The following is a 26,990-nucleotide window of genomic DNA, read 5'->3' on the forward strand; positions in this document are numbered from 1 at the left end:
ACAGCTGAGTTCTTTTGCCTCCAGAGACTAAGGAAGGAAAGACTGAAGCTAAGGCTACATACTGCTGGATAGACAGGTGTATAATGATGAGGGATAAGAAACCATTTCTTCAAGCTAGAAAAGATCTGTGTATCTTTTGAGGTCCTGGACATTCTGAGAAACTCTGATACTGAGAAAATGAAGAAGGATCATCTAACTTTTCTCCCAGACTCCAATGCTGTAGTGAATGTTGACTTTTTCCATAGAAAAACAAACTAGTTCAACAAGGAAAGATCATGAGTGAAAAGGGTAATGGGGTGACTAGTCACATGAGTCTGCATGGCAGCTCTCCCATTCCCTTAATCTGCTTATAAGGAGTGTGCTGGGCACCTGAACCCTACTTCTCCGGAGCATCAGACTCTGTCTCTTCCAGCATGTACTCTCTCCAGCTCCTGCTCAGGGCCAGCCATGCTGCCCTGCTCCTGGTTCTCTGTCTGCAGCTGGGGATCAACAAAGCTCAGGAAGACAAGTGAGCCAAGCCTTTCTCCTTAAAAAAAAAAAATCTTTTTTGGGGGGAGGGCTTTTTTCTTATCCTAGAAATCTACATATCCCTTCCTGAAAACTTTTTCAACTTCCCAGAGATCTAATCCTAGAAGCTCTCATGAACGCATACCAATCCCACCTCTCTCTTCTTAGGAACTCCATCAATTCCCCTCACATTTCCCCTGGGTGCTTCTAAGTTGCCCATGGAAATAAGGCTCCCAGTGCACTTGTAGGCTATAATTAATAATCAGTCTTTCTCTACAGTTCTGGCTTACATGTTGTCCATAGTCTATATCTTTATTAGATTTCTGCTCAGTGAACTTCACCTTCTCACACTTTACCTCCTAGAAGAGAGGGTTTAGCAGGACTGTGAGTTGCAACCATAGGTTTGGACACCTTTGGCAGAACTCACTGAATGATCAGAAGCCCTGGACACTGATCCTTGGCCCCACAGTCCAAAGTTGAGCTTGCCCAGCACTTTAGACATTCTTCCTGTGCTGAAGCCTGAAGACAAATGTGAGGACAACTTGCCCATGACTCCCCACTTCACCCCCCGCCCTCCGTCTCCCACTAGGACCTGAGAGCATGGGTTCAGAAGCCAACTCATTAAAGGCACATGTTTGAAGGAAAATTGGAACACACAAAATGAATTAGGAAATAGGACAATTTGGAGGGAGAAGCATGGACGCTTATAAGATCTAGGGATTTTTCCTTACAGGAAAAGTGTTTGGAATGTAGTTTCTGGATTGTGATTCTGGTTGTACCCTCTGTGAAAGGACCAGATGCTTCCCTGGAAGAAACCTGTCAGCGTTTTGACAACCTGATGTAATGGAGGTGGATGGGTATCTAAGAAACCCTAAGTGGGGATGGGTTCAGATATAGATGTCACTCCACTTAGCCCTGAGGGGCAGCAGTTGTTGATAAGCTGTGCTACTTATGGTGATCAACCATCCAAGTTTGCCCATGAATAGCTTGATTTTAGCACTGAAAGCCCCACCCAGCAAACCCCTCGCTGTCAGGCAAACCAGGGTGATTAGTTTCTCTAGCTGTGCTGGTCATCCTGTCAATCTTAAATACATTTACAAATGGGAGAAATTCTGAAGAAACTGAAGGACGTGTACCCCTTCCCTGTGTAGTGAGCGCTAGAGCAGCTGGCACAAGAAATGGAATCTCTCTGGAATCTGATGCTTTCCCCTAGGAAAATGGGGCTGGGAAGTACTGGAGGCCAAGAAACTGAATTCCCTCCTGTCTCACCCAACACTGAAGGTGCTTTGGCAAGAGTTTCCAGGAAAGAGAAAGTAACTCTGCTGGTCCTGAGCCCCCTCCTCACTGACTGAAGGGAAACACTTGACTATTCTCTTTGTCTCCATGTCCTTTTCCCCAGATGATTGTGGTGTGTGGCCTGAATGTAAGGTGGAAGCTGTAGTTTCCAATATGGCATTGTGTCCAAATCCCCTACAGAACTAAGTACTAAGTACAAATCCTAGACCCCACCAAGAACCAAAGAAGGAGGATCTTCAAGAAAGGCCTCACTGCCAGTGCACTGAGGTGTTTATGATTCATTAATATGAAATTTAATACTAATTTTATTATTACATGAGCCCTCCCTGTCAGTGGATAATCAGCGGAACCTATAGAGTTTTATTAGGAAATGTGATACTGTACTTTCATTGTTTTTGTTTTTGTTTGTTATTTGTCAGTGGAAGAGAAGATACTCAGTTTTAAATAACATGTCAAAATTGCTTTATTAAGTAAAACTAAATCAGTACAAATAGCCAAACTAACCAAAAAATCAAAACTCCTCAGGGAATTCTGGTCTCAGCAGCTGACCATCTCCTTCCCCTCGAACCTTCCCTGGTCCCTGCTCTCTCATGGGTTGATTTTTGCTCCCTACCTGCTTTTGTCTTCCCAAAACCAGTCGACAGGTGATCAAAATGGATTTTAAATTGCCTCAGACAACAAGAGCAAATGAAGAAGTCACTGCAACGCTTAGAGTTGGAACAGAATTGAGAGAATGTATGGTGGTAAGTAGAAGCCCTGGGGTGGGAAGTTGAATTAAATCCAACTTCTTAATTAATTAAAATGCAATAGATGACATAGGAAAATTACCAGATTAAAGGGCAGTGATAAAATTATTAAAAATAAATGTATAATACAGTAATACATGTTTCGTTATTTATACATTAGCTGCAAACATTCACAACAGAATAGTTAAATTTTAGTTTATAAAGATTACCTATATGATGATTATGGTTGCTTAGCCTATTTCTGGGTTTGAAAGCCAATACCAGACCTTATTGCCAGAACCGTGACCAAGTTCCAATTCCTAGAGCCTTTGCTATTAAGTACCTTCAATCTTTGACAACAAATCACACATATCCAGTGGGTCCTAATTTTTTTGTTTTAATTATTCAAGTATTGAAAGTTCTGAATCATGAAGATATAGTGTTATAAATGTAATAAAAATATAAACAAGGCAAGGTTAGCCTTCTCAAAAGAAACACCAGGATATCCAAAGTATTTTTGAGTAAAATTGCAATGGTGAGAACACTTGAACTCATTGTTTGGGGCTGATGGGCTATTTGTGCAGAGTTACCACTTACCTGGGCAGGTATTGGGAGATAGGCAACCAGTCCCAGCCATACCCATGCAGCCTGGTGATGACTCCTGCTCCTATGTTCAGGGTAGCTATAAGGGCAGGCACTCTTCTGAGATATATAAATCTCTAATGTAGCATGAACAAATCTGTTTCTCCTTGTGATAAAAATCACTCACTACTAATGCCACTGTGGGTACTTGGTGACATTCACAGCAGAAGGAATGCTCAATTTCGATGGGAACTTAGGAAAATAAACATATAATTTCTTTCCACAAACTGACTAAATTCTATTCATAGACTCCTTGGATCTATGGTCCTCAGGTTCAACCCCCTGTGCTGACCATGAACCAGAACATTAACCTGACTCTGCTGAAACACCTATATAGTGCTTTGGGTTCTTAAGCTGTACAGCAAGCATGTCAAACTCGAAGGCTAACATGGGCCAAATAAATAAGGTATGTGGCCCATGGGCTGTGAGTTTGACATGTTTGCTGTACAGCAGGCTCAAGTTAGGAAAGAGAAGAGTAAGTTTACCTTCAAGATTGCATTTGCTTATCTAACAGCATGTTGGGTGGGTAGTTGCTGTCCTCTCACAACTGAGGAAAGTGGTGTGTGGCCTGAATGTAAAGTGGAAGCTGTAGCCAGTAAGATCAGGCCACAGGCAGCATTCTCAAGACACTAAACCAGTTTGCTTTAATGGGTATCACTGCCATATTGTTAGGGCAGATATTAAATTCACAAATGATGTCAACCACTGCCTATAAGGCCAAAGTACTTATTGCTTAGCCTGATCAAGTACCATATTAGCTTAAGTACCTTAAGTCACCCAAGGGATTCTTTACTTACTAAAGATCCCAGAGTTTGAGAGGAGCACAGCTGGGACTTGGTCATGGTTCTGGCAATAAGGCCTGGTTTTAGCTTTCACACCCCAGCAGTCAGCCTGCCGCCACAGGCCCATTCCTGGAGCCCTTACTATGAACCAAGGCAAACCTAACCCTCTGCCCCACATGAACTGCTGCCCAGATGAGTGCTCCTGACTCTGTGGTTCACTTACCTCCACCTTCCCGAACCCTACACCCACATGCTAATGCAGGAATAGAAGGATATGAGGACAGAAAATCTTCTAACCTTGATTTCAGCTCCTGAGATGATACTACAAAAATGGACTCTCCCATGCCTTTCCCCACATCCACCCCTGCTCTTTGCCCAATAAGAACATCCTGCTCTCTCCCTCGATCCTCACTTGTCTTTCTCCCCCTTTCTTATTCCCCATACCAACTCTGAGTCATCTCTCTCCAACTCTTCCTTCACAGATTAAAACTTACCTAGTAAGCAACCCTCCAGTTGATGGGCCTTTAAATTACAAATATACTGCCTGCCTGTGTGAGGAATATCAAAGAACCTTCTTCTGGGACTTTCAGGTCAACAGTAAGTACAGGAGTCATCCAAGGGAAGAACTACCCACCTGAGAGGAAAAACCATAGAGAAATGTGGTTATGGATCAGGAACAGAGCCCGCGGCAGAAGGATGGAGGGGATGGGGTGGGGCGAAGGAGAACAACAAGCAGAGTAGAAGGAGACCATGGCCAAGTTCAAAAGGTGAGGAGTTGTGTGAGAAAAGCTAATAAGGGAGATTCATTTGGAAACAATTTGAGGAAGCTGAGTCCCAGTTAGGGAGGTGTCTGATACTGGTAGAAAAGATAGGATCCTGGGGATGAGAATGTTAAGCTATGATCTTTGTCCCTGTCCCTTTCAGGTACTATAAGAATTGCAGCAGTGGTTGACATCATTCGTGAATTTAACATCTGCCCTGACAACATGGCAGTGATACCCATCAAAGCAAACCGCTTTAGTGTCTTGAAAATGCTGCCTGTGGCCTGATCTTACTGAAAGCCTTATCTCACTACCCCCCTACCACACCCCAAAGTGGTTTCCTCTAAGGAACATGGCCAGGTGTGTGTTGAGGTCTGTAAAATAAACTTCCCTCAGCTTCTCTGTGTTCTGCTGTGTCTTCCTGCCCAAATCTCTCCCTGAGGAGCTTCAGAGTGCCCAGGATTTCTATAACTTCTTTCCTTCAAAGAGCCTTTGCTGAGGCAATCTTGTAGGTTGTCACTGCCCATGAAGAGGGAGAGAAGGCAGATGGAGAAGAGAGAGGCCATTCTCAGAGTGGGAAAGCATGGTCTAAAACTCATAGTAAGTGAGGGGCAGAAACTGGACCAGCGTCCAAGTTTCCCTGCTCCTTCACCTTCTATGTCCTGCTGTCTATCTAGGAGCCCCTTCAATCATAGGAGATGGGAGTCAGCTGCATACTAGGATAGCAGTCAGTGGCAGAGTCTATATTCTATTCTTTTCAACTGGTGAAAAAAGATGGATTAAGTGGTGCTAAGGGAGATTGGGCAGCACAGGATGCACAGTAAGCCGAAGAGCAGAGGGGGCCCTGTGGGGCCCCACCAAAGAAGGGCAGACAGTGCTTCCTGAGAGGAAATGTGAGCCAGGGTCATGGGCACAGAGTGAGCAGAGAGCTTTCTGGCAAATAGATTAGTAGGCACCAAAACCCCAACGCATGTTCTAGGCAGGTCAGCTCTTTGATGTTGGGTGGGATTAAGAGCAAGCCAGGCAGCCCAGAGAGGAGGCTGACAAGGGGACAGCACATCAGTGTGTAAGGCAAGAAGGTGGGGCATATCCTCAACATCATTGATCTTAAATGGGAATCAGATCTAGAGCAGAAAAACAGTCACTGGGAAAGTTCACTTGATATTTTAAATAGAATAGTAACATTGATTATATGCCTAACATGTGACAAAAATGCACTGATATTCTTGTTATTATCATATGTCCATTAAAAATAACTATATATCTATATCTATATCTATATCTATATCTATATCTATATCTATATCTATATATATATATATATATATATATATATATATATACACACACACACACACACACACACACACACACACAAACATTGGAATATTATTTAGCCATGAGAAGGAAGGAAATCCTTCTATTTCTAACATAGGTAAAACTTGAGGGTGTTATGCTAAATGAACTAAGTCAGACAGAGAAAGGCAAATACTGGAGGATATCAATTATAAATGAAATCTACAAAAACTGAACTCATAAAAAGAGTATAATCGTTACTGAGCTGGGTTGCAGGGGAACTGGGAAAATTTTGGTCAGAAGGTATAAACTTCCAGTTATGCACAGGTTATAGAGGTTAAAGTTGATAAAAGATCTTAAATGTTCTCACCACAAAAAATAAATGGTAATTATGTGAAGTGATGAAGGTGTTAGCTAACCCTATGGTGATAAGCATTTTGGAACATATAAGTGTATCAAATCAACACATTATATACACTTTAACATTACAAAATGTTTTATGTCAATTATACCACAATAAAGCTGGTGAAAAGATTGACCAAAGAAAATACTATATGCATAGCCAATAGACACAGACAATAGTGCGGTGATGGCCAGAGTGAGGGGATGAAGCTGATCTGAGGTGGGTAAAGGGGGAGAAATGAGGGACATCTGTAATAGTGTTAACAGTGAATGAATGAATGAATGAATGAATGAATAATAAATAAATAAATAAACAAACACAATTATTAAAACCACATGCATTAAGTATGTATTCATTTATTCATTCAATAAAAATCTATCAAGTGCCTACTGGGCCATTACCTGCTTTAGGTATTTGGTTTTACCAAAGGGAATCAGGAATTTCCCATCCTTATTCTATATAATAAAAGGCTAATATGCACATAGACTGAACAGCAGAATGATCAGTCACTATGATGCTCACTGACCACCAGGGGGCAGAAACTAATACAGGAACTACCCCCTGGTGGTCAGTGTGTTCCCATAGGGGAGTGCAGCTCAGCCAGAAGCTGGGCTCACGGCTGGCTGCCAAGAGCAGCGGCAGTGGCAGGAGCTTCTCCCTCCCACTTCCACCACAGTGCTAAGGATGTCCATCTGCCTGCAGGCCTAAGCTGTCAGTCAGACATCCCCTGAGGGCTCCCAGACTGCGAGAGGGTGCGGCCAGGCTGAGGGACCGCCCCATGTGCATAAATTTTGTGCCCAAGCCTCTAGTAAAGTTTATATTCTTCATGGGCATAGACAATAAATGAGTTAATTCTATTTTTAATTTATGAGAAAAATGAGATGAGAGGAGATAAGTAATTTGCACGTAGCCAGAGAATGGCAGAGCTAAAGTTTGAACTACACAGGCAGCCTGACACACAGGAAGGCCCTTGTTCCTACATTACACACACTACACTACACACACATTACACAGTACAGACATGGCACTATAGTATGCACTACACATACACTACACACACACATGCACACACACTGCATTACTGCACACACTACACCATATACTAAACTACATACACACTACACTACACAGACATTGCACTATACTATACCCCACACACAATACACTATACACACACTGCACTATACACACACTACATATTATACTACATACACACTGCACTACACAAACATTGCATTATACTACACAGTACATACAGACTACACTACACTATACACACTGCACTGCACTACATATACACTACACTACACATTACACACACTACACAGACACTACATTCTATATACACTACACGTGTATACATATATGTGCATGCACGTACACCACACGGTGCACAGTATATACAACACACACACTACACTACATACACGCTACACAGATAGCACACTGCATACACACTACACTACATACTATACACTACATTATATGCACACCACACAGACATTGGACTACACACAACACACACTATACAACACACACTTTACATTACATGCAAATACATGACACAGATGCTACACATTGTACTACACACATTACATACACATACATTACATTACATACACTACACACAATCCACTACACCAAACAATGCTAAAACATACCTCCCCCCAATCTCCAACAAAAAGCATTTCAAAATTGCCAGTTTTAACTTGTGCATTAATTTTGAGCACACCATTTTCTCCTACTATTTTCTTGTCCTCCAATGAAACTAGAATTCTTTTGTTGTTGTTGTCAATCCTCGCCCGAGGATTTTTTCAAGGAAAGGGAGAGACAAAGAGAAACATTAATTTGAGAAAGACACATCAATTGGTTGCCTCCCACGTGTGCCCCAAGCCTGTAACTGGTATGTGCCTGTGACAGGAATTGAAGCTAGGACCCTTCAGTCCAAGTGCTGATGCTCTATCCATTGAGCAAAACCAGCTAGAGTGTGGCTAGAATTCTTAATTGCTTATAGCACTGGCCAATAAAAATAGAAAAATATATTTTAAGTTACATGTGTAATATTGAATTTTCTGGTAGCCACATTTTTTAAAAAGCTAAAAGAAACAGGTGAAATTAATTTGCCAATATATTTTATTTAGTCCAATATACCATAATGTCAAGATGTCCAATTTATTTCACTTGGCATAATACTCTCTTGGTCCATTCATGCTGTTTCAATGGTAAGATTTCTATGTATAATGACAAATGGTTAAGAGGTTTATAATGGTGAGTGCTTCATAAAGTAAATACATTTTGAAACACTAGGTTGTACATCTGAAACTAATACAATATTTTATGTCAACGAGCGCTGGCTAGATGGCTCAGTTGGTTGGAGTGTCGTCCCATTTATCAAAAAGATTGCTAGTTTAATCCCTAGTCAGGGCATATACAGGAGACAACAAATGAATATTTCTCTCATATCGATGTTTCTCTCACTCTCTCTCTCTCTCTCTCTCCCTCTCTTTCTAAAAATCAATATAGCCGAAACTGGTTTGGCTCAGTGGATAGAGCGTCGGCCTGCAAACTGAAAGGTCCCAGGTTCGATTCCGGTTAAGGGCATGTACCTTGGTTGCGGGTACATCCCCGGTGGGGGGTGTGCAAGAGGCAGCTGATCGATGATTCTCTCTCATCGATGTTTCTAACTCTCTATCCCTCTCTCTTCCCCTCTGTGAAAAATCAATAAAATATATATTTAAAAAAATCAATATAAATATATCCTCAGATAATGACTAAATAAATAAATTAAATAAATATGGAAAAAAGATAAAAATTTGTACATAAAAATAATGGTCAATTTTTTAAAAATATCTATACACACACACAGGCCTTAACTGGAGTAGTCACACACACAGGAGGCCTCAATAAGGTTCATTCACAACCCCAGTTCAGGTGGTCTTATCACCACATTACTATCTCAACTCTGTGTCCTTGGGCAGCTTCTAAAACAAGAAAAGCTTCTAAAACAGAGTATTATTCTGAGCACGAGGAAGGAACAGAAGAACCTCCTATTGCCCAGGTGCAGCTCATGGGTCAGACTGGCACTCACATCTTCTTTATGACTTTCCCCAACACCTTCATACCTCACTCTACCCCTAATTAAAATTCCAGATGAATGTTGATTTTTCTCACAGAAATACAAACAGGGTAGTAATGAGGAGTATCCCAAGATATGATGATTTTGGCTGAGTGGACCTATTGATCTTGCTACACTAATAAAGACCGATCCTGGCCCATGGATACACAGTCCTCCTGGTGTCAAGATCTTCCAGCATGTGTGCTCTTCAGCTCCTATTCAAAGATGACCCTGCTATCCTACTTCTGGTTCTCTGCCTGAGACTGGGTCCAGCACAACTCAAAAAGCAAAGTAAGTCACCTCTCTGTTACCTACAGAAAATGTTCCAGGAAAGATACTTATCCTAATCCAAAAATCCACATTCTGTGTTTCCTGCCCTAAAATTACCCACCCTGGGAGTACTCACTAGATGTGTCTCTTGGTCTCTTTCCCTATTTAGAACCCGTTGTGGAAATTATTGAATCCATGACCTACTGCTTCTTTGGGTTTTTACTCAGTTTCTATTCTGAGTTTATCACTTTCATCTTTTTCTCCTAAAAAGAGAAGCATAGGCAGGGACATGGGTTTGGTCAATAACTGTGGGATAAGCTTTGGATTAGATATATGTGCTGCACAGGAGGGGACCATAGCCCTGGTCACTACCCAGTACAAGGGGTTGTGATGATCTACCAACTCAGATGATCCCTGTGGCTCCATTGGCAGTAATGCTCTTCTTTTCATTAAGATCTGACCCATACTCTAGAGTTCAGAGTCTACAAGACCTGAGCATGTTTCCTCAAGCAAGGAAAGGTAGAACATGATCCTGAAACCTGACTTTTCATGAACCTATTCCTATAATCAGGATCTATTATGTGAAAAGGTTGGTCTGCAGTTCTATAATTATCAGGCTAAAGGGGGGAAAAGAAATATCAGATTCCAGTTCCTTATTGGGGGGAGAGGCATTGAAATGGGACTATGTCTTTATGAGAAGAAGCACTGAGTTAAAAATAAAAAAAGTCATAGGAGAAAATAACTTATGAAGCTAACAAAACATGGAAGAAAGAGAATCTAGCAGAAGGGAATAGAGATGTAGAGATTCTGATGAAGAAGGGATACCAAGGAGTTTCTCTAAGGAGACAAGAGACTAAGAGGACAGGGGTGATGTATGGAGTGAGTCAGGAGTTAGTCTCATTAGGTTGGCTTAGTAGAACTTGTATGTTCCCCTCTCTAGAGGAACAGTTAGTTAATGAACAAAGTTGTGCTAAATTGATCATCATATTAAACCTTACTTCCCTGACATGATAAATATATCAGACCCTTTGTGTCTTCCAAGAAGTTCTACTATCACAGAAAAATAAGCTTTCATGGGTCCCGCAATGACTACACATAAGAAATGAGATGGAAGGAAGAGTATCTCAGGCTAAAGTAGACCATGCAACCAAATCACTTCCTGCCCCAAACAGCATCATGGACATTCAGCAGGGAGTCTGTGATGAGGGAAAAGCAGCTCTCTCAGCCCAGTTCCCTGTCCTCATTAGTTGAAGAAGAATAGGATCTCTTTCACTCTGTCCTCTATTCATCTCTTCCCATCAAATGACACACAGGGTCCTCAGTGTGAGTCATGCAAAGGGGATTCTTATAATCACCTCTGTGCCTCCCCTGCTCCTTGTATCCCCTGGCTCTCAGCCCCTCCAGCTTTCATCCTACCTCTCAGGCCATCCCAGTATTGAACTTTTATCTGACTTTGGATTTCTGCCACTTTCACCATATCTAGAGAAAATGTAATTTCAGCAAACCTGTGAATGCATCAATTTGGAGACTGAGATTATTTGGTATAGCTCAGAATTAAATCTAATGTGCATCAATGCATGGTGGTAAGTAAGGATTGGGTCTAATTCATTGGGGAATGAAAGAGAAATAAAAAATAATGTTGGTAGTCATCTCTGACTTTATGTGAAACAAGACCTTAGGAATATTTTGCCTACCAATGCTTTTGTATTCATTAGCTATGAACCTCAGAGCTACCCTTTTAGGATTATGGGCATTATTATTTTTATCTTAAAGATAAAAAAGTAAATAAATGGTAGTGTGGAGAGGATAAAGTAGTGGAAGCTTTTAAGCATGGGGTCAGGACTCTTCACTTCATTAGGGGAGGAGAAGAGAGGAGGGGAAGGGGAGGGAGGGGAGGAGAAAGGGAGGAGAAAGAAGGGGAGAGGAGGAGAGGAGAGGAAGATAGAAGGGGAGGAGAGGGCAGGGAAAAGGAGGAGAGGAGAGAGAGGGCAGGAGAGGAGAGAGAAGGGAAGAGAGAGGAGGGGAGGGAAGGGGAGGGGAGGGCAATAAAAATGGACCTAAAACCAAATATGGATTAATATTACTAATAATGATGGAGGAGCTCTGCTAAAATTGTGCCATCCTCCCCATTCCTGCCACCAGCCTACACAATAAGGCTGAGTCAGGGAGATACCACATAACAGGCCATGGAAGATGTAAGAGAAGCTGCAATAATGTGGTAATTATGATCCCCATCATAGATGGGAGATGTCCCATCAGATGGAAATTGGCTTTCCCAGTCACTAGCTCCATCACCTTTGCCTGCTCTCTTGATTTGAGCATTCAGAATCCATACATCCTCCTACTTTACTATCTTTGATATCAATACCCCATTCTTTTGATGCCTCCTTGGGATTTTTAGAAAACAGAAGAAAAGATGCAGAGTTACCAAAACCCCAAAGAGGAATACAAATACTGATAGTACCCAATATTTATTCAACTATATATGATGCTTAAATGCTTTTGAGAAGTCCCCTTTCCACAGATCTTTTTTTTTCCAAGTTAAGACAGTGTTTATTTTATTTTTTTAAATAAGTTTTTATTGTTCATATTATTACAAATGTTCCTTTTCCCCCCCCACCATTGCTCTCCTCCACCAGGTTCCCACCCCACCCTCTGCCCTTTCCCCACTCCCCATTTTCCTCATCCATAGGTGCACAGTTTATGTTCAGTCTCTTCCCACGCCCCCCTCTCCCCTTTTCCCCAAGAATCGTCAGTTCACTCCCCTTCCATACCTCTAATTCTATTATATTCAACAGTTACTATTGTTCATCAGATTTTTTTTTAATTCCCTTGGTTTTTAAATTCACTTGTTGATAGTTACGTATTTGTTGTTCATAATTTTTATCTTTGTTTACTTTCTCTTCTGAAATTCATATAATTCTGGTTTGGTATTGATGAACTCCGTTAGCTTTTTTTTTTATTAGTGAAGCTCTTTATCTGACCATCGATTCTGAGTGATAGCTTTGCTGAATAGATTATCTTTGGCTGTAGGTTCTTACTATTCATCACCTTGAATATTTCTTGCCATTCCCGTCTGGCCTGAATGATTTCTGTTGAGAAGTCAGCTGACAATCGTATAGGTGCTCCTTTATAGGTAACTATTTTCTTTGCTCTTGCTTCTTTTAATATTCTCTCTTTGTCTTTTGCTCTTGGAATTTTAAGTATGATGTGTCTTGGTGTGGTCTTTTTTGGATTCCTTTTGTTTGGAGTTCTGTGCGCTTCCTGGACTTGTAAGTCTAATTCTTTCACCAGGTGGGGGAAGTTTTCTGTCACTATTTCTTTCAGTATGTTTTCCATATCTTGCTCTCTCTCATCTTCTGGGACCCCCATAATTCTGATGTTGGTTCGCTTGAAGTTGTCCCAGAGGTTTCTTACATTATCTTCAATTTTCTGGATTCTCTTGCCTTCTAGCTTCTGTGGAGGAGTGTCTTCTGGCTCTGTATGTTCCAAATCTTTGACTTGATTCTTGCGATCTTCCATTCTGTTTTTAGGACTCTGTATAATATTTTTTTATTTCAGAGAATGTATTTTTTATTTCTTGTTGATCCCTTATCATTTCTTGTTGATCCTTTATCATTTCTTGATGACTCCTTATTAATTCTAGTTGATCTCTTTTCATATCTTCATAGGTCTTATCCATCTTTTCTAGGAAATTCTTGAAAAACCTTATAAGCGTAGATTTGAACTCTATATCCTGACGCTTTTTGTCCTCCATTTCTTCCGTTTGTAATCTATTTCGTTGTCGCATTTCACAGTTACAGATGGGACAGGGTTTCAGGGTGGAGCCTGCAGCTTTGGCTTCTGTCAGCCCTGCCCTATGCGGGTCCTTCAGTGCTCGCTGCCGGTGCCTCTGAGAGAAAGGTGCCCTCAATTTTCGCCTGCTGCCAAACAGTCTATGCTCTCCCACAATGAGCCCAGTATTGGGGTTCAGTTCAGTTGAAAGTGGAGTTGGAGGTGGCGTTCAGAGCAGTCTGGAGCCCCAGTCTCCTTCCCGTCAGGGAGATCCCGCGGCAAGCCGACTGTCCCTTCTCTATGCACAGTGTGCGCACCTCCGGAACCTCCTTTCGCCTCTCCCCGGGGTTCCGCTTTACAGCCCGGCTCCCTATGGCTGAGCCTGGGTCCCCGGGGTCTGGCCTAGAACTGGGGTTCAGAGCAGTCGGGGCCCAGCACAGTCGGAGTTTTATCTCCTTTCTGCTAGGGAACACTCTGCCTCCCTCCTCTCCAGCTCCGTCCTCTCCGCATGCCGTGTCTCTGTACCTTGGGCTTTTCCAGCTCCTCCGCGCCTCCTTCTGGTTTTCTCCTTGCTTCTCGCTGTAGAATTTCCAGTCACTCAACCTTCCTGTAGTTCTGGGCAATGTCCGTTTTATATTTTAGTTGTATTTTATTGAAATTGTTGTGTGCGGCTGCGGCTAGGTGTTCACCTGGGCGCAGCCATCTTGGATCCTCCTCTCCACAGATCTTTACTGATGCTGTTGCAGGAAGCTCCCTTCTCAGGTCTAGTCTTTCCCTTCTCAGCTCTAGTCTCAGCAGTTTTCATCTCCCAGTTGAGAACCTTACAGTCACTACTTACATCTTCTCTCCAATTAAAAGGTTGATAATTATATTGGCTGAGGAAAACAGGCATGATATACTAAGTTGGCTAAGTGCTTTCAGATTCTAAGTGTGTTTATTTGCACAATAGCCACGATACTTTCTATTCATAGAGCTCTGGATCATTCACAAAGCACAAAAACTCATTAATTCATATAAACCATACAGGTAAATATCACAGATTTAGAAAGAGCTCAGAGAACAAATACCATGTCACAAAGCTGGAAAGCAGGACAGTTGGGACATAAATCTTGCTTTTATTTGTTTATTTTGAAAGATATTACTCATATTTAATAGTTTATTGATTTTTAGAGAGAGAGAGAAAGGGAGAGGGAGAGAGAGAAAAAAAATCAGTGTGAGAGTGAAACATCAATCAGCTGCCTCCTGCACATGCGCCCTGACCAGGAATTGAACTGGCAACCCGTCAGTACACAGAACACCACAGCAGAGGCAAGACCAATCTTGCTTTGATTTACTTGGTTGTTTGTTTGGTTTTCCCACCACAACAGAGTACACAAACTGATGTTTCAGATTTTAATAGCTTCCACAGAGAAGCTCATTTAATTCATGTTCTTAAGGGACTTAGGGTCCCTTATGTCCAGAACTGAATGCTATCCAACAATGAAGGCCCCTTGGCCCTTTCATTACTTAAAATAAAAACACGTAAAGATCCATTTCATGAATCAGTTAACTATTTCAGTGCTAACCAGGCACACATAGTGATTTTATTCCCACTCCATGGGACTGATAACCAATTAATTAATTAATTAATTAATTAATTAAAAATAGATAGCCAAAGTAAGAAGCAACAAACATTTATTTGTGATCCAAAAGAAAAATATTTGAGAAGCACTGATCCAGGCAGAAATCAAAACAGTGCTCTGATTAAGAAGTGAAGGCAAGGAGTAATTATGAGAAAGGGAAGGGAAATAACTGTGTGAGTAGGGGGAAAAAGGAATTTCTATGAGTGTTTATAAGCTAAGGATAGAATTTCTATAGCTTCAGTTAATTGAACATAATGCTGCTAATTCCATAAAAATGTTCTTAATTTTCAATCCTGTAGTAATGATATCTGCTTTCCTATTAGTTTTGCAAACATTCCTTTAGACCACAGTGCTGCTTCAGGCCTAGCCCGAAGGTGATTTGGCCCAGTTTTAACATTCTAAAGATGTGAGGAGTAGAGCATGCAAGGCAGTTCCTCTTCGCAGCTCCAACTCCATGTTGAATTGGCTTTGTTTATATTATTTTCTCTTGTATTTTTTATATTATTTCTATATCCCTCCTCTTTGATTGGGATCTTTCCTTGTAAATATTGCTGATCAATTATTGGAAGGCAATACTGATCAGTTATTAAAAGCATTGTTTGTCCCTCGTCGTAAAAAGTTTGCTTACACATGGAAAACAAAGATAGCAAAACCAGCATATAAAAGTCATAAAAGTTATAATCATCTTCATCAGTTTATTCAGTGCCATTTTATTAATTCTTGTTGATCTTAACCTTTTTTGTTAGCAGTTTTATGAATCCAGTTTTTCCTTTGACTTCTGAAAATCCTCACCCAGTTTAATGATATGATCTGAAAGTTTAACAAAAACCTATATTTTAAAGTAAGTTTGAAAGTCCTCCCTGAATCTCTCTAAAGGTGAAACATATTTGCAAAAGTATCAGGGGAGGACAATGACTTTCTGTTAATGACAAAGACTAAAAATGACGTGTTTAAAAAGATGATTACAATATAATTGACAAAGAAATGTGCTTTTCTTTGTAACACACAAAATTTTAAAATAGCAACTAGAGCTACAAATGAAAACATTACATCAGGACATTTTTAAATTTTTACTGGGGAGGTAGAGTAGAAGCTTGGAGGAGGGGGGAAAATGGGAGATATCATTAATACTATCAACAATAAGATATATATTTAACTTTTTTAATTTTATGTAATTCCTAGAACATTTTAATAACAATAGTATATGAATATGTATACAACATAACTATTTTTTAAAATAGTTCCCGTGTGATTTTAGCATCTCAAATAGACCTACTTAGTTTAATTTCATCCTTTTATTAAAAATATATATCTTTTCAAATATTTCAGGAATAAGTCTGAAAATACTATGTTTTTTATTTTTGAAGTTTGTCAAGCATATTACAATACTTGGTCAAATAGGATTATACATCACTGTAAAATACTACTTAGTTATCCATTTAATCATGGAGACAAAGATTTTGAAGGCAAATATAGAAAGTTAAATAGCTGTGAGCAAAACTTAGCTCTTTTAATGTTAAGGAAACTCAGTTTGGCCAAAACCGGTTTGGCTCAGTGGTAGGGCATTGGTCTGCAGACTGAAAGGTACCAGATTCGATTCTGATCAAGGGCATGTACATTAGTTGCGGGCACATCCCCAGTAGGGGGTGTGCAAGAGGCAGCTGGTCGATGTTTCTCTCTCATCGATGTTTCTAGCTCTCTATCTCTCTCCCTTCCTCTCTGCAAAAAATCAATAAAGTATATTAAAAAAAAAAAAAAAAAAGGAAACTCAGTTTGGCTCTTTTAATGTTGTGAAAAATGGATTACCTGTCCAAATTTCATATGATGGACTAGGAAACAAAAGCACGCAAAAATGAGACTTTTAATAAGACCCCAGAGTGGGCGCCCATTGTACAGGAATACAGTCTGCTTATTGGCTGAGTAACATTTGGTCATCTAAGTCTTGCTGTCTCTCATTGGGTTGTTTTAAAAATGGTCTGAGGCCTTTTCTAGTTGCCTCCACCTCCCTTTGTCTCTAGGGCAAGCACATCAAACTCACAGCCAGCAACCACAAATTTGACATGAGTGGTCTAGGGGAATCTTCCTATCAGCCACATGTACAGTTCTCATACACTCTGCTATCTCCACCCCCACATCCTGTTTGCCCTGGGGAAACTCAGTAGCCACCTGGCCACAAGCTGTTTCTTTTCTATGAAGATAAATCTGAGGCATGTTTCTTATAAGGTCAATTTACCTACGCAATCAAACACCTGATGATAAAGAACAATGGAAATCACAAAATCTTTGCTTTCCTGTTATAATCTCTTATTAAGAATATACCAATCATTCAGGATAACTTTGCCTTTTAGCGGTAAAAGAACATTTTTATTTTCATGCTAGAGGCCGGGTACATGAAAATCCAGGCACTCGGGCAGAGGGATCCTCCTCAGCCCAGCCTACACCGTCTCACAATCCAGGACTCCTAGGCCTGGCCTGAGATAAAGGCCTATCGGGATTTTCCATCCCTGGCTTCAAGCAGCTGGCTCCACCCCTGGCTGCCACTGTTTGCCATTGTGCAGTGCTGCCCCCCACCCCTGCTACTGGTGGCCTCCCTCTGCAGGCAACAGGCTCCGGTGCAATGGCTTAGCTGGCCTGAGCCTCCTCTTTCTTTGCTGGGGGGCAGGATCAGCCCTGCAAGGGGCCATCTGCCTACCTGATCACCCCTAACTGCTGGCCTACTATCTAATCACCCCTAACTACTTGCCTGCCTACCTGATCACCCCTACCATTCTACTTGCCTGCCTACTTGCCCCTAATTGCTTTCTTGGGGACCAGCCCAGTGAGGGGTCATCTGCCTACCTGATCACCCCTAACCACCTGCCTGTATACCTGATCTCCTCTAACCATTGACCTGCCTACCTGATCACCCCAACCACTCTGCCTGCCTGACTGTCTGCTTGATTGGCCCTAACTGCTTGATTAGGGGTGGGGCCAGCCTGGTGAAAGGCCATAGTGATCTGGTCTCTGGTCGTTCCAGTCATGATGTTTATTAGCCTTTTATTATATAGGATAAATACACTGTTGATATTAAAGCTAACAATAAATTCATTAAATCTTATCCAGCTTGACCATACACAAAATTTTCTTTCTCAAGATTCATTTCCACAAACTTTCCACAACTTTCTTTGTCCCTTATTTTTTCAAACTATCTTTTAATTCTTCTGCACAAGAAGCCAAAAGCAAGTAAACTTAGGCTTATTTAGCATGTGCCTTTGAAATTCTTTTTTGCACCATTGCAAAAGAACTCATTTTTTTATTATTATTATTATGTATACTGACATAAACAGACACAATCAGAGACCTGGGGGTATTGTTTTTAAATTTTCACCATGGAACAGGTATAATAATGCAAAAAGAAAATAAACAGCACAACAACAAAAAACACTATTTTATAACAGTTGGAATAAGTTAAGTATATTTGTTCAGAAAGCTAAGGTTTTTACTAGTTTTAGAGAATACTTTTAAGGTTTGCGTTTGTCTTTAACAAACAATTTTTAAGGAGACTGTGGGGGTGGGAGGTGGCTGCTGAAACACAAAAACCTTTCAGCCACTTGTGCTTTTAAAAGGCTCCTCTTTCCCATTTTTTTTTTCTTCTTCGTTTGTTTGATCTAGGGCAGTTGTAGGCTATGTTTACATTTCTGATTATCCAAGATAGGGCTGCAAGTGTTGCTAAGGAGGCTTAAAAAAATTCTATCAGGCTTTTAATTCTGCCAAATTTTTTTCATAAAGTTTTTAAACTATTTGAAATATCTTGTCAGGTTTCAAGTGGGACAAACAGTAAGAAAATTTAAAGCATCTGCTCTAATGTACAGTTTCTTTTAGGATAATTTTAGAGCGTTTTTAAAAATAATTTTGTCCCTGAGGAGCTTCTGAATGAATATCAACCAAAGAATGCATTCAATTCTCCTGCAAAGATTTTGTTACAGGCACCTAGTTAGATATTAACTAAGGAGAGGGAGCCAGACATCTAATTAAGGTGGATTAACTAGGAAGTGGCAGTTTCATAGTAGTTATGCTAGGCATCCGAGTGGACAGGAAAGACTGGCTTTCCTATCTCCCCACAGCACAACTAGCTCCTTTGCGGGAGGGGGGAATTCCTCTGCTGAGGCATGCAAAATAGAAGCTAGATGAGCTAGCTGAACTTTGAGGCATGCACAGTAGGAATCAAAATGGCAACCATAAAAGGGAGGAGTCTAGCCTGGGAAAACCATTGGATAGGATAAGGGCACAGAAACCCTGGAAGATCCAGGAAAGGAATTGGATAGGGGGAGAGCTCAGCATAAGCTGCGAAGAATTAGAAAGAAGATGAGTTAGTTTGAAAGAAAGCTTACCCCTTCCCAAAGCCAAGAAGATATAATGAAAGTTTAACAAATACCCCAGGCACATCCTACGCATTCTCTCCATAGCAACCTCATGGATCTGGATGTAGCAGCCACTGCAGCCAATATGCACAATGGTGGCCCCAGCACCAGCTGGCCTTGGTAGCGGACATACAGATGGGGAAATCAGACAGAGAGAAATTATGCATCTCTATGTCCTGGAACTCCTGGGCCTGATGGGCATGGGTGCAGGCCTGTGGCCCAGAGGCTGGACCTCTTCCAGCAACAGCCTCTTGGTCATGGATGAGGCAGTTCGGCAGCCTTTTCAGGGGCAAGTATGTCCTACCCTGCCCTTCCACTAGGTCTTGTTACTATTGCTCAAGTCCTCCTACAACCGTGAGTCCCTGAAGTGCTTTTCCTGCAACTTTGAAAGACTCTGTTTTCAGACTGGTCTAGCAGACCTGCCTTGGTCCCGGTCCACGCCTGGCAGCAGTTTGGCATCCTCTCTATTAAGGGAGATGGGACTTGGAGTGGACTTAAAGGTTTTCCTCAATGACCAAATTATCATTAGTGTTTTAAATTATTTTTAAATTATTTTAAATAAGTTGGTCAATTTTATTGAAAAGACGCAAGAGGAGGAACATGTTTTATGTTTGCACATATAACTAGCTTGAGTTCCCAAGAAAGGAATTTGGGGGGAACTTTTAGAGGGTAAAGATCCCACATTAAAGACAAATTCCCGGGTCTGTTCTTGTTCATTAGTCTATGTTGATGAACAAGTCTTCTTCATCAGTCTTGTTCATCATTTCCCCTAGATCTGGAGACAAGGAAGCATAGATCAGACTGTTGAATCTCAGAGAGAAGGTAGGGGATGATAGGGATAAGGAGGAGAGATCAACCAAAGGTCTTATGTGCATGCATATGAGCCTAACCAGTGGTCACGGACAATAGCGGAGTGGGGGCACGTGTGGGTAGGGGGAATGGGGAGATGAAGACAAATATGTGATACCTTAATCAATCAATAAATTTTTAAAAATCTAATTCAAAAAAATAATAATCTTAAAAAAAAAAAAAAGACAAATTCCCAGAGAGCTGTGACAGCCAGACAAAAATTCAAAAGCCCCAGGTAGTTTGACAAGCAAATGCATGAAGATAAGTGCAGTTTTGAATGGCAGGGATCAAAAAGAAAAACATTAACAGCTTCAGCTAAGCCTTGAGTCTCCTGGAGCCAGATTAATGCCGAAGGGGGGGATGTGCAATCTAAAGGATCCATGACTGCTTTATCCTATCGTGGTACCTATCTCTTTTAAACGTGGAAAGCATCTCATTGATTCTTATATGCGTGACATTGGCCCACCAATTTGCTGCTTTGGCTCTCAAGATTCTCTTAGCAATACCTTTACCTCAGGTGCATGTAACACACAGAAAAGTTTGTTGACATGGATGCCAGTCTGGTGAGATCCATAAGCTCCTCAGCTTTCAGGGTCTGGCCTGGAGAATAGGTTCATAGGATTTATGCTTGTGTCCTCCCCTACAATATCTTATTACAACAATGCAAAAGACGGGAACAAGGAAAGAAAACCAAAGAGTGCACAGCAAAATAAGTACCCAGAAAAAATTTTCCTGCAATTTTCACCAACCCAGAAAAAAATTTCCTGCAAGGTGCTCACTCCCCAGAAAATTTTTTACAATCATGAGAACTGTGAAAAGTCCTTTCTGGGAACAACAAAAAAAATGTTCTTTCTTATGCAGTACACCAAGCTTCCAGTTGCTCATCACCACAGCTGGAGGACAGTTCCTCCCGAAGGGAAAAACCATCAGAAAAAATGGCAGCAGAGTAAGTGGATGCTGCACGAACATGCTTCCAGGAACAAACTGGTATTGCAACTAAAATACAGAAAAACTACCTGAATAATCAACAGAAAACTCACAGGAGAGAACCCTGATATCTGATGACCGAAAGTGGAGACCACATAGAGACTGAGGGCGCCAAGTGGGTACTGGAAATATCGAGAACACTTTGTAAATCACATGATTGTCTAACCATATTCTGTATACCAGAAACTAATGCAAAATAATATTGAATGTAAACTGTAATTTAAATTTTTAAAAACAAAAACAAAAAAACATCAAATTCCTGTGGCACCAGGTGCACGTGAGCACTGGGACATTCATCCTTAGGGCAAGCTCCCTCTGAGGGAAAACTCCTCTTGGTCTTAAACAAAGGCACCTCAACCAAAAAAAAGGGAGGTCCAAACCCAAGAAGGCTTCACAATCCGGAAGGCAGTCGATAGAAGTGATGAGATAAAAAAAGGCTCTATCAATACCATACCCAGTTCCAAAGAACACCAGTTCATAAAGGTGAGGCCACATTAGGCCCTGATACTAACACAAGATTATCTAAAAATAAATTGCCAAAGGGAGAGACAAAAATCATTTGAGATCCAAAAATCTCAAATTTAGGGATCACTGATTTGGGCATTATTCTACCAAATGGTCTCTGAGAGATGATATTCTACTAAGATCTCAGCATTAGTCTGTGTTTTTGATAGGTTGACGGCTACAAAATCTGAATTACTTTATGGTGAGAAACACATATATAGTGTCAATCTCCACCTCATTAGCCACCACATGAGCATGGGATTGGGCCTAAACCAGCAGCCGGACATCCACTACTAAGGGGTCCCTGATTGGAGAGGGTGCAGGCTGGACTGAGAGGACACCCCCTCCTGTGCACAAATTTTGTGCACCAGGCCTCTAGTGTAGCATAAGAAGACAAAAATATTAAAAACCTGAAATAACAATAAAGAGAAACCGGATTCTAGGTGGAGAGAATGGAGGAAAAGTCTGAGCGACATTATTTAAAAATATCGTTGTTGACAGTTTCCCAGTCTTAAGAAATATATACACTATCAACACCAAGATAAATTCCTTCCTTCTATTCATGTGATTATTTACCTTCCCTTATAAAATCCTTTTATCTTTATTCCACAATGGAAACACACTTTGGGTTCTGCCTAAGTGAGTGCTTTCCGAACACTACTATTTGATCTCAAATAAACGCTTATTGCCTCTCATTTTGGCTTTTTATTTTTAAGGTAATAACAACTTGTCTAAAACAGTTAATCAGGCCAGAAAACCTTCAACAAGATTTTGCTTTGTTTTAAAAAGAAAACCAAATACTATGAACATTTTCAGAGATGTCTCACCCACCAACTATATCATCATTAGAATTATTTCATTATCATTAATTATGTACATTCATAAACTTTAATTTACTCTGAATGAAGAACTCCATTTGTCATCATGCATCCTATGCTATACTTACATTGTTAAATCAGAAACAAATCCCCCAAGATAAAAAAGTGATCTGTTTTTTTATCTCTTGATTTTTAATATTCCAAAATAGATTGAGTGACCTTTGAGTGTTGTTTTGCCCTAATTCTGGTCAGCCTACATTGGAAAAAAAAACAAAGGAACTTACCCTACAACCCTTACTTCTCTAGTATTATTGTTGGGTTTCTTTTTTAATAAAAGGAAAATATGTGTGTGATCATTTATGTGTAATTAAATAAATTTATTATCTCTCAAGTACTTTATTTTGCAAAGGTTTGCCTCTTGAAAATTAGTATCTGCTTACTTTATTAATGTAATATTGTGATTTATAATATATATATTTTGGTCTTCATCCTTGTTTTCTGACATTAGGCTTCTAAAACTATTGGAATTTTCTAAGTGATGAATGATAAAAACTGGTTTTGTTATGTTAATGAGATTACTTTCAAACTACACCAAAGGATGGGTCCTGGTTGTTAGAAGAGCTGACCCTGTGATTAAAAGGTTGGAACTTTCACTCCCACCCCCTCAACCCTTAAACCTCTTGGGAAGCTAGAGATTGAATTCAACCATCAATACCCAATGATTTTATCAAACATGCTTATGAAAGAAGCCTCCATGAAAACACATAAGGACTGTTCTGAGAGCTTCCAGGATAGTGAACATATGTTGAGGTGCTGGGAGAGGGGCACTCCCTGGAGAGAGATGGAAGTTCCACACTTCTTCCCACATTCCTGGCTTACATACCTCTTCCATCTGGATGTCCATCTGTATCCTTTATCATATCCTTCTATAATAAACCAGTAAATGTAAGTAAACTCTTTTTCTTGACTACTGTGAGCCACTCTATCAAGTTAATCAAACCTGAGGAGGAAGTTATGGGGACCTCTGATTTACAGATAGGTTAGAAGCACAGGTGGCAAACTGGACTTGCAGTTGGCATCTGACATGCGTTTGGGGCAGTCTTGTGGGATTGAGCCCTAAATCTCTGGTAGACAGTGTCAGAATTGAATTAAATTGTATGACATCCAGAATTGCTTAGTGTGGAGGGGGAAAACCCCACACATTTGGTGACCAGAAATATCAGAAGTGTCCTATGTGAGTTGTAAAGGAAGTCTCACAGGTGAAAAACTTTTTTTTTTTCCAACTCAAGTATTGTCCCCTTAGACAATGAGGAAATCATAAAAGACTATCAGGAAAAAATGGCAGTCAAGTCAGCCCTGCATTTAGTTTTTGGCACACACAATAGGACCCACAGTTCCAAGTAGTATGACTTAGTGGGTAAGAACATGGTCTCTGGGACCAGCTGGCTTGGATTTGAATTCCAGTTCTATCACACTCTAGGTCTATGACTTTGGCCACGTTTCTTAGTCTTAGTTTCCTCATTCTTAAAGTAGAAATAATGAAAGTATATCCTTCAAAGGATTGTTGTGAAGTTTAAATGTGATTATATACATGGTATTTAAACAGTGCTTAGCACATCACTGGAACTATATTTGTCTTTAGAGTTATTATTATTTTCAAACAGTTCTCTAAAGTCACAAGTGAAACTGTTATACAGATGTTCAAATTAACTGGAGCTAGTAAAGAACACAACTCTCAATATCACGTTAGTGGCTTATGAAAGAGTATCTCTTCAAGTCCTTCCCTGGGCCCCATGATTAAACTATTCTAATACCATCATGCCCAAAAGGACATGGGAGAGGATTAGAAAGCAAATCCCTCATGATTTGCATCTCCAGATTTGATTTGGAGCTAAGAATTCTGAGACAAACAAATGGAGTGAATTGGAAATGCTGCACCAACTGCTTCCTCCTGTGAGATTAACATTGGGAGCTACCAACCATCTGCCCATCAAATGCTAGGGAGACATTCTCTAACAGACAGCTAAGAGGAGTAACGACTCAGGATGACCAACACCTGCAGTCCACCAGAGGATAATTTGTCACCATTTAAAATCATCTTTATTTTCACAATTATGGGCACGGAATGCATCATTGGCATTGTTTCAAATGGGTTCATTGTGGCTATAAATGCAGCTGAGTGGATTCAGAATAAGGTAATCTCTACAAGTGGCAGGATCCTATGTTTCCTTAGCATATCCAGAATAGCTCTCCAAAGCTTGATGATACTAGAAATTACTTTCCACTCAACATCCCCCCGATTGTATTATAAAGATGGTGTATATGATACCTTTAAAGTGGGTTTCATGTTCTTACATTATTGTAGCCTCTGGTTTTCTGCCTGGCTCAGTTGCTTCTACTTTGTGAAGATTGCTGATTTCTCCTACCGCCTTTTCCTCAAGCTGAAGTGGAGAATTACTGGATTGATGCCCTGGCTTCTGTGGCTATCAGTGTTTTTTGCCTTTGGCTACAGTATGCTCTTCTCCTATGGCATATACAGTGTTCATTGTAACAATTCTTTTCCTATCCCCTCCTCCAATTCTACTAAGAAAATATACTTCACTGAGACCAACGTGTTCAACCTGGTTCTTCTCTTTAACATGGGGATCTTCATTCCTCTCATCATGTTCATCCTGGCAGCCACCCTGCTGATCATCTCTCTCAAGAGGCACACCCTGCACATGAAAAGCAATGCCACTGGCTCCAGGGACCCCAGCATGGAGGCCCATTTGGGGGCCATCAGAGCTATCAGCTACTTTGTCATTTTCTACATTTTCAATGCAGTTGCTCTATTACTCTATATGTCCAACATCTTCGATGCCAACAGTTGCTGGGAAATTTTGTGCAAAATTATCATGGCTGCCTATCCTGCTGGCCACTCCATTCTACTGATTCAGGAAAACTCTGGGTTGAAAAGAGCCTGGAAGCAGCTTCAGTCTCGAGTTCATCTTTACCTAAAAAAGTAAACTCTGTGACCAACACCACAAGAGTACCACAGCATCTGGCCCAACCAGCTCTGCCTTTCCCTCACCCAGACCTCTCTCTTCCCTTTTCTTTTCTTCCCCAAACCTGATCGATCCTTCACCTGCTATGGCTTTTTCTAGAGGTGCCTGATCTTCATTTCTCTCTTTTGCTTCATGGCACAATCTTGGTGATGTTTAACATATCATTTACCTGAGCTTGCTATATCTGCCTTACTTGCTCTGTACAAAGCAGTGATTATTCACACTGGCTCCAAATTAGAAGCTCTAAAGGGGATTTTCTTTTGGAAATTCCAATGGCGAGGCCTGGCTCTAGATCAATTAAGTCAAAATTTCTGGTGTTGGAACTTAGACAGTTTTTTTAAGATCTTACGGTGCTGCCAGTGTTGACATAGCCACCAAAGTAGAGGAAGGCTCTGCAACCTAAGCTCCTGGCAACCCCTCTCCTTCCCCATCCACATAGCTTTTACACATTCAGATGACCCAGGAAGCTTTCTTTGCAATGGTTGGAAGTGCATTTTATTTCCATTCTCCAAAGATACAACCTGAATGATATCAAAAATATCTATTAAAATTAACAGTATATAAAATACTCTTTAACCTAAAAATTACTAAGAATTTTTCCTTTAGATAAAGTATGGTCAAATATAGGCACATATGTGAGAATATATACAAGAAAATCTTCATTGTACCATTTATTCATTAATGAGGGACTCATATATCTAAAATGGAATACTGTGTAAACATTTTCAGAGACAGATGCATGTATACTGAAATGAAAATATTTTCAAAATATTGTTGAGTACAAAAAGTAAGGAGATATTTTATAATTCCATTTATGTTCTTTTATGGAATATACATATATTTCTTGTGTATATATGTGTGTCTATAAAGGTTCTGGAAGGATGTACCAAAAATGAATAATAGAAGACCGGGTATTTGGAGATAAATGAAACATTTACACCACATTTTCTACCTTTCTGAATTGTTTGAACTATCCAGAACACGTATGCATTAATTTCCATTTTTTAAAGTGTAGTTAGTATGTAATCTTATATTGGTTATATTAGTTTTGGGTGTACAATATAGCCATTTGACATGTTTATACCTTACTATGTGGTTTATATTGATGTTTTTTACAAGACAGAGAACTAGGTAAGTAGCAAAGTTTAAGGGTCAAGCTGTGTAGCATAATTAGTTGACTGACCCTCCTATTATG

General features: G+C 40.4%; 2 protein-coding genes across 2 annotated transcripts; both read left to right on the top strand.

The window, feature by feature from the left end:
- The first annotated feature begins 348 nt into the window (after positions 1-348).
- Positions 349-5,109, top strand: LOC118711123 (prolactin-inducible protein homolog). Its single transcript, XM_036424078.2, has 4 exons — positions 349-508; positions 2,441-2,546; positions 4,435-4,549; positions 4,877-5,109. The coding sequence occupies exons 1-4, from the start codon at positions 414-416 to the stop codon at positions 4,999-5,001; spliced, it is 441 nt and encodes a 146-aa protein (XP_036279971.1). The 5' UTR covers positions 349-413; the 3' UTR covers positions 5,002-5,109.
- Positions 5,110-24,796: 19,687 nt separating this feature from the next.
- On the top strand, positions 24,797-25,756 carry LOC118711129 (taste receptor type 2 member 39). Its single transcript, XM_036424090.1, has one exon. It carries the CDS (start codon positions 24,797-24,799, stop codon positions 25,754-25,756), a length of 960 nt encoding a protein of 319 aa, XP_036279983.1.
- Positions 25,757-26,990: the final 1,234 nt, after the last annotated feature.

The sequence above is a fragment of the Pipistrellus kuhlii genome, unplaced genomic scaffold (assembly GCF_014108245.1).
Source record: "Pipistrellus kuhlii isolate mPipKuh1 unplaced genomic scaffold, mPipKuh1.p scaffold_m20_p_10, whole genome shotgun sequence".
In the NCBI taxonomy this organism is placed as follows: Eukaryota; Metazoa; Chordata; class Mammalia; order Chiroptera; family Vespertilionidae; genus Pipistrellus; species Pipistrellus kuhlii.